Below are 8,934 nucleotides of genomic sequence, written 5' to 3'. Positions count from 1 at the left end.
AAAAACAGATAACAGTGCTGCTACTTCTTTTTACCACTACCTCTTCTAGTACGAGTAAATTAATGAAGTGTCAGTAGCTGTGTCCTGTTAAATTGAGGGTGCCACCACTGTAATTTACACACTCACAGGAGGTTCCTTCCCCTGCATCAGGCTTGCCCATTCTCTACTGACCCGAGTGCAGTGGAGTCTTAAACAGATCCTGTCTTGTGGCGTAGCTGGACCCCCATGTTGCATGTCCCTCATCGTCCTTGCTGCTCACACCAGGGCCTCGTGGTGTGGGCTCCCTCAAAGTATCCATGGTGGTGTGCAGGGTGATGGTGGGATTCTGCCAAATATGGCTTGTAGCTCTTTGTGAAAATGGCAGGTCTGCAGGTCAGCACCAGATTGACTGTTGGCCTCACTAGCCTTCTGCTATGCCCGATGTAGTTCGTTCCCTTTCATGAAGCACTGCTGCTGGTCCCTGTTGTACCCCTTCTCCTGCATCCCCTGAGCACTCTGCACGTAGATGTCTAAGTTTCTACAGTTGGTCTGTAGCTGTTCTTGCAAAGCTCCTTCTCCCCACAAGCCCAGGATATCCAATATCTGCTGTCTACTTCAAGCAGGAGTGCACCTGGAGCATGTAGCCAGCCTGGTCAGCTGTGGAGTTTTATGCAACAATGGAGAGCTGCTAGGTGTGCTCGCCAACTGGAACAATCAAGAAAAGGCTCTTCCAAAATTTGCAGGACTTTAAAGGGGAAGAGTGGCCTTCTGGTCTCCATGTCTTGCGGGCAGTGGAGTTCACAGTTGTGACCAGAGCAGTCAGTGTCAGTCATTTGTGAGCCTGCTGAAGGACTGTTAGGGTCCATATAAGTAAAGCAGTGTCTGTACTTGCACTGAGTGGACCTCAGTACACTGATCATGGCTCCATGCCCCTTAGGGAGTTGGTGATACTATGTTGCTGTAACAGGACAGTTACATCAGTAGGAGACATATTTTAAATGTAGACACATGCACAGCAAGGTTGATGCAAGGTGGCTTATGTTGACCCAACTTTGTAGTGTAGACCAGGCCTTAATCTTGTTTGTTGTGAATTAAGCCCATTACTACTTGTCCTATCTCCTGTGGATATGGAGAACAGTTGATCACCATCCTTTTATAACAACCCTTAATGTATTTGAAGGTTATCAGGTGCTCTCTCAGCTTTCTTTTCTCAAGGCTAAACATGCTCAGTTTTTTAAACGTTTTTTTATAGGTCAGGTTTTCTGGACCTTTCATCATTTTTTTGCTCTCCTCTGGGCTCACCCAGTTGGTCCTCCTTCCTAAAGTGTGGCGCCCATAATTGGACACAGAACTCAGCTGAGGCCTCACCAGTGCTGAGAAGAGAGAAACAATGACCTCCTGTGTTTTCCACACAACACTCCTGTTAGGGAACCCCAGAATATTAGCTTTTTTCTCAGCTGCATCCCATTCATACTCAGTTTGTGATCTGCTAGAACCCCCAGATCCTTTTCAGCAGTACATTTAGCCTCTTGTTCCCATTTTGTAGTTGTGCATTTGATGTTTTTTCTTCCTAAGTGTAGGACTGTGCACTTGTCATTATTTAATTTAATCTTGTTGATTTCAGACCAATTCTCCAGTTTGTAAAGGTCATTCATCAAAATGCTTGCAACTCCTCCCATCTTGGTGTCATCTGCAAATTTGATAAGTGTACTCTCCACTCAATCATCCATGTCATTAGTGAAAGTACTGAGTGATACTGGACCTGGGACATACCCCCTGGGTCCCCACTAGATACATCTTCCAAATTTGACAGAGAACCATTGATAAGTACCCTTTGAGTATGGTTTTTCAGCTAGTTGTGATCCACCTTACAGTTATTTCATGTAGACCACATTTCCCCTGTTTGCTTATGAGACTGTCATGTATTACTGTCAAAACCCTTACAAAAATCAAGATATATCACATCTACTACTTCTTCCAATCCACCAGGCCAGTTACCTTGTCAAAGAAGGCAATTAGATTAATTTGGGAATAATTTGTTCTTAATAAATCCATGCTGGGTATTCCCATAACCCTATTATCCTCTTGGTGCTTAAATGTTGTTCATGGGAGCAAGTGGAAAGGATGTGAGCATGATTGGCCTGGATTCACTAATGAGCATGAGCGGCTGTCTGTGGAAAACCATTTGTATTTGCTTAGCTCTGATGTAGTGGGTGGCTCAGACCCTGAGGGTATTGCTGGAACTCTAGAGTAGGAGACTCCAATGCACTGCCTGGAGATCACAGAAAGGAACAGTGAATTACTGAGTGCAGTGAGAATGTCAGTTTTTTGTACGCTGTCTGACTCAGGGGTCTAAGTTAGTGGTGCTAACTGCTGTGATGGATTCAGAGGAGTCACTGTTCCTGAAATGACTAACAAGTGTGGCTGACAAACCAGATGAGAGTGAGTATAAGGACTGCAATCTGTAAAGATGCCAGTGCACATCTTAGCCGAGGAATCAATGAAAGATGAGTCAGAGGTGAATGAGATCAGTAGGTTTGGAAGAAGCAGAATGCCATTGTGAGACGGGGAAGCACAGACAATGAAATGCTGCTGTATCATATTTAATAACTTGCTGTCAGTACCTGGTAATCTACTAGCGCAGATAACTTGTAGTTTCCTAGAGGAAAAAGAGAAAATCAGGTGGGGATTCGGTGTGCTTGCTGTGTCCCTGCCTCAGACTATTGCTCAGGAGTCTAGGCAGAAGTGGATACTTTAAAAGTACTCTTGTAACTTAGATAAGAAATTGTGTGTCAAAGACCACAAACAAAATAAATATTTCACCATTTAGTAAAAGAGAGGTGATGTGGCTAAGATGACTGGAGTCTCCATGGGACATTCTCATAGCCTTGTTGGGCTTGGGTGGATGGGGGAAAAAGAGGTGGAAAAGAGTCTTTGTTACTGTTTAACAGCTGATCCTTAAAGGGCCCAACGGCTGTACCATGTAATTCAGTACACTGCAGTCCATTGGTGGAAATAGTGATTTTTCTGTATACTTTATATCAGGGGTCGGCAGCCTTTCAGAAGTGGTATGCTGAGTCTTCATTTATTCACTCTAATTTAAGGTTTTGCATGCCAGTAATACATTTTAACATTTTTAGAAGGTCTCTTTCTATAAGTCTATATTATACAACTAAACTATTTTATGTAAAGTAAATAAGATTTTTAAAATGTTTAAGAAGCTTCATTTAAAATTAAATTAAAATGGCAGAGCCCCCTGGACCCGAGCAGTGTGAGTGCCACTGAAAATCAGCTCATGTGCCACATGTTGCCCACCTCTGCTTTATATATTGGTTAAGCTTGTAAAGTGCTTTGGGGGGAACATGGGGACAAAAGTTGCTATATAAGTAACAATAAAATTCATGTTGTGCATGTGATATGGAGCAGTTTAGAAGGATTCAAGGAGAGCTGCAGAGCACTGACTTGTCACAATTGTTTTACTGCCTGCTGTCATACTATATGTTTGAATAGATAGGAATGAAAAGTGAGTGTCTGAGTAGGGAAAAGAGCAGTGACTTAGCTGCTCAGCTCCCATGAGAGTGTACTGCTTGCTCACTTCTGTGGGAGTGGACCCTGGGGAGGAACTAACTAATACTTAGCTTCTATAATGATGTTCATCTGAGGATCTCAATATGCTTTACAAAGGTTAATAGCCGTTCTGCACCTCTGTGGTATAGGGAAGTATTATCTTATTAACTAACTGTGGCCCATGGACACGCAGACTGAAGCAAGAATAAAAACTTGGGGAGTCCGATTCCTGTTTCTTGTCTGTAACCACTATATATACTGACCTGTAAAACAAATAACTTAGTAACTGTGAGGCCTGAAAATAAGCTCATTAGTTTTACTGATAATGTAACCCCCACCTCCCCACTCTCTGCTGGATGGTACTTTCTCTCCTCTCCACCACACCCTACCAGGACCAACACCCCATGCTTTCTCCAGAAATACTCCAAAATGCTAGTGATGTGCTGTCTGCCGGGATGGAGATGCTGGGCTGCCTCCTCTTTCATCGCTATTAAAATACACCCTCTCGCTGGTGGCATGGGGAGAATATTGCATATGAGGCTGGAATGTGTTCCCAGCTCTTGCTGGAGGAGCAGGTACTCAAACATGCCTGGGAACTTCTTAATCTTTGTTATGACTTCACTCTCTTTTGACAGGAAACCATTTTCTTTGTGGCTGTTTTGGCTTTTTCATGCAGCCCCTTCTTCCCTCTTCATCCCCACTCCCCTAGCCAGGAAATCCCATCCTTCTCTTCTAGTTTTAGCCAAGGGAACGTGTTGTTATCTTCTCAGCTTCTTTGTCCCACTAGCCCCTCTGCAATTACAGTTTCTGTTCCTGCCTGGCTTGGCTCAGCCCTTCTGCTCTCTGACCCAAAGAGAACCATGCAGCTTAGTGTCTGAAGGAAGAAGGATCTTTAGGACAAGCTGTTATAAACCAAGAATGTGTTTGCTCTGCATGGTCACTAGGACTCCTGGCACTTCTCTAAGAGGAGAGGCTTGCCCTGTTGTCCTTGGGCACATGTTTGTTTCCCTTGCCCTTTTGTGCCTTGGCTGCCTGCCATCCCCTTCAGCTGAGCTGTATAAATGTAGTTATGAAGCACTGTGGGATGAAAGGTGCTGTATAAATGTAAACTGTTCTCATTAGCCCTTGTTGAGAGAGCTGCTGCCTGTGCCTTCATTTTTCCCTTTACCATCACCACCACCACCCTTTTGTGTGTATTGTCAACAAGGTACTAACAAGGAGTCAGAACCAGGACTAGTACCTAATTGCTATGTGATCTTGGGTAAGTGTCAAAATCTTCTCTCAATCCATTTCCCCATCTGTAAATTGAAAATATATCCTCCTTTCTAAAGTACTTCGAGATCCTCGGATGACAAATGCTATCTGCAGCTAAGTATTCTAGCTTGAGCTGCTTAGATTGCTCCCTGTGGCTGCTGCAGATCTGTTAAAGGGAGCAGTGCAACTTAGTATTCTGGTTGGCCACCCTCTCCATTCAGATGCCTTCTCAAAACGTGCTGCTTTCACATGGTTTTATTATGATAATCCAGCGAAGGAAATCCCATGTTTACGTATAAACACTGTCTTTTTGAGATTGTCCTATATCTGATCCATCAGTGTATTTTGTCTGATCTGAATGTGTCTGTCTGGCTTAAATTGTAAATCCTTCAGGCAGAGACAGTCTTTCTCATTGTAGTGTAGTGTGCATGCTGTCGTCATTCAGAGTTTAGCTACACATGGCTTGAATTTCATATTGCATGACTGGGATCTCTGCTGTCAGAATGCTGCCTTAGAAGATGCGTACTATGTTTGGGGCTAGGGGACTTTTTAATGGGCCGATGTGTGTGGAGAGGAGATGGTACATCGATGGGCTCAAGATATGAGGTTTTTCAGCAATATGTCTAAATGCCATAAAGGCATCTTTCTCTGACTTCCTCCCCAGCTTTCCCTCTTCTAAGATCTTAAGAAGTTGCTGAGGGAAACTGAGTTTCACTGTTGCTTTGTACCTCCTCCCCAAGGGCTTTCTTTGCAGTACCTGCATCTGTGTGAAATTGACTCTGAGTTTGCAGCTGCTGAGGAAAGGAATGATAAGCAGGACTGCAGAGCAGACTCGGTAAAATTCTCCCACTTTAGGTGCAGGCAGGAAAGCACGAAGCAACCTGGCAAAGGAGAGATTCCCACGATCCCATCCTCCGTTCAGATGTGAAGATCTCATCAATCATCACAGTCCCTCTCACATGCTATCAGCCTTATGCTGAACCACTTTTCCAGCTGTGCCTATTAAACAGATGTGACTTTCCCTTTGGAAGCAAAATTAGGTTCTGTTCCTTGTCTTCCATTTCTTCCCACACAACCACTCTGTGGTGATCTTTGTAAAGTGCACTTGCTGACACCACCTTCCAAATCTCTTTGGACAGTTTGAGCTGAGCATGCATATTAGTAGGAAAACCAGCCACTCTAGTCTTTCCCCATGGAATCCTTTGCTTTCCCTCTAGCCTCCTACACTGCGCGAAGGGACTGGGTTTTTTTACTACTTTGTTAGAATTTGAGCCAGTGACACAAATAACAGCTGGCCTTTGGGAAAGAAAAGCATTGACCAGGAAGTTAGACCAAATCCATCTCCTTGTTGATGCAGGCTTGCCCCCCATTGTACATTTTTTAATGTATTATCTAGTGTTATGTACTAGTTGGTGGTATTTTCACCATTTCCCCGGGAGACTATAGTGCAGCCTCAGATCTTGGTGTGAGGAACTCCTAATACTAAACCATGTTAAAACAATGCCGTGATTGTTAGTGTACAGTAAATTGGGAACAAATAAGTGACTTGGTGTATAAGGAGAATTGGTGTTGGCCTCTCTAGCACATTACCCTAATCCTGACTGTTTTTCTTTTTCTTTTAAAGCTTTAGCTTCACGTTACAGAACAGTGTTGGGAATCCTGCTCACCTGAGAAGCTGCAGGAAAAAGTTCTAGGAGTGCTTCTAATTGCTGCTGTCCCTGGGTCCCTGCCTGCCAGTCACTATGTACTGCCTTCAGTGGTTATTGCCTGTCCTCCTCATTCCTAAACCCCTCAACCCAGCTTTGTGGTTCAGTCACTCAATGTTCATGGGCTTCTATCTGCTGAGTTTCCTCCTGGAGCGGAAGCCATGCACAATCTGTGCCTTGGTCTTCCTGGCAGCCTTGTTCCTCATCTGCTACAGCTGCTGGGGGAACTGCTTCTTGTATCACTGCAGTGGCTCCCAGCTACCTGAGTCTGCTCATGATCCCAGCATAGTCGGTACCTAAAAGTACCTCCAGCTTGCTGACAGCTCTGGGTTTGCTTTTAAAGAGGGAGGGTTGGGTGAGGTCGGGGGCGGGGGGAGGGAGGGCTTGTTAGGCATGTGACTGAAGTACAAGCAGCCTGTTTTCTATAATGTGTGTGGACTACAGCGGCAAATTCCTGACCAGCCCTCCCACTTTGCCTATGAAATTTGATGTCAGTTGTTTACTGTGTGAATTCTGGCACTGCTACCTGCTTTTAGAAGCAGAAGAGTTATATGTTTTCCCTTCTCTTATTTCTGGGAATGGGCACTGGCCCTCCCCTCTGACAAGTGGTGGAAGAAGGACCTGTCCAGCTATTGCCTGCTGGTCATCTGTTTTTGTCTCTCAGTTGTCTGTATGAGGCCACAGCTGTCTCTGTGGGAGCCTTGGGCCCACCAATTCTGCTGAAGCAGTTGGAAGATTCTCCATGTTGCTGTTTTCGGGGGAGCTAGTCTTCATTGAACTGCTGTTCAAGGGGATTTGCAACAGTTAACAGATACACTCAGCTGAAAGCTGCTGGAGCCAGAGAGTGCTGAGTCGTCATCTCCTGCTCATTATGCCAAATTGAAAAATCTGCACTGCCCAAGTGCTTTCTGAACTACTTGCATTCTCCCAAATCATAACTGAAAAAACTTTTGAGTTGTCATGATGCTGCTTTTGAAGCGCTTCTCACAGGCATCAAAGCCTGCCTCCCTCTCTGCTGGATTTCCAGTTGACAGAGGTCTTGACTCTTTGGATACAAAGCATGCTCTGCTGTGGTGTTTGGGGTTTTAATTTCACTGTTAGTTGAAAACTGTCAGCATTCCTAGCTGGAATGAAGAGGTGAGAGCAGGGAGGGAGGATTCAAAGTTTTTAGTAAGCATGATGTAGGGTGGTTCAAAATAGCAAATGGTTGTATCTATTTAACTGACAGTGTTTGCAGGCCGGGACTGTCTGTGCATTTTCTTTTGTCCCAAGCAAACCAGCTGCTGGTAATGTGCAATGGAGGGAGGGAGCAATAAATGGCTAGTGAGCAGTCCTGGGATCTCTATTCTCTCCTGGCAGGCTGGTTTTGGGGAGCCAAGGGAGGTTTCCCTAGTGGCACTTGCTGTACAGCTTTCTTTCCTGCTCATCTTTTCCAATGCATAGCAGCAGCTCCCAGAGGGAATGGTGTTCCTTGCTGTGGCAAATGTTTGCTTGTGAGAAACTTAACCAGTTCTTGAAATACACTGGGTCTATAAACTTTCAAGGTTATGTTCCTGTCTGCCATCCATTTGTCTCCACACAAGCTTCTCCTACTGGAGAGCAGCATAGATGGTTGCTGCTCTCTCAAGGGAGGTTAAAACTAAAACCAGCTGTGAAACTTCCAGAGCATTGTATTATTTGTTCACTGCACAGCTGTTCACAATGTTCAATAAAGCTTTATAAACTTTGGTCTATGGACTTGTGCCAGTTGTGATGCATTCACTACCCCTGGACAAAGGCATTTGGATGAGTAATGTTTTCTGACCTTTTCTGCCCCACTCCACATTCTGTTCCCAGAACAAGCTGCAGCAAAACCTCCAAGAAAGTGGTTCAGGAGTCTACACCAATGTTTGTCCTGTAGCGCACAGCTCCCCGAATACTGACGCTTTCCACTGATTATTTAATGTTGATTCAGGTTGTAAGGTTTAAACTGCCTTACACGTGGCTTTGGGACCTCATCCAACTTGCAGCCCTGAACTGTGTGTGTGTTTGCTTTGACCTGCCCTTAGAGCTTGAAATCTAATACTCAGCATATGGGCACACTAGCAAAAGTGAGACCTGAAATTGCTGACATGTAGCACCACTGGTGGAAGTGAAGAGAGGGCTCTGGTGCCTTCACTTGAAGGGTTTGATGACAAGTAGAGGCAATGCCTGAAACCTTGCCTGAGTACTTCCTGCATCATGGCTTCCATAGCTGTTACCACCACTGGAGCTGTGCTGGTGTAAATTGATAAATGCCAATTTTGTCAATGTAGACTCAAGGTCAGTCCAGCACTGTGGAGGCAACACAGCTTCCAGCAAGAGTGGTCAAAAGTGTGGTGAGTGAGTGTGTCGGCTCTATCCCTTTAAAATATGATCCATTTCCACCACCCGGCTTGTCCAATGGTAC

The 8,934-nt window shown here is 44.8% G+C and overlaps 1 protein-coding gene across 1 annotated transcript; it reads left to right on the top strand.

Annotated features, from left to right (window-relative positions):
* The first annotated feature begins 4,849 nt into the window (after positions 1 to 4,849).
* BLCAP (BLCAP apoptosis inducing factor) lies at positions 4,850 to 8,239 on the top strand. The gene has a single exon (XM_050917505.1). It carries the CDS (start codon positions 6,543 to 6,545, stop codon positions 6,804 to 6,806), a length of 264 nt encoding a protein of 87 aa, XP_050773462.1. The 5' UTR covers positions 4,850 to 6,542; the 3' UTR covers positions 6,807 to 8,239.
* The last annotated feature ends 695 nt before the right edge of the window (positions 8,240 to 8,934 follow it).

Source organism: Gopherus flavomarginatus, chromosome 11, assembly GCF_025201925.1.
Source record: "Gopherus flavomarginatus isolate rGopFla2 chromosome 11, rGopFla2.mat.asm, whole genome shotgun sequence".
Lineage (NCBI taxonomy): Eukaryota > Metazoa > Chordata > Testudines > Testudinidae > Gopherus > Gopherus flavomarginatus.
Note: the sequence above shows the minus strand (reverse complement) of the source record. Positions and strands in the feature narration are given on the sequence as shown.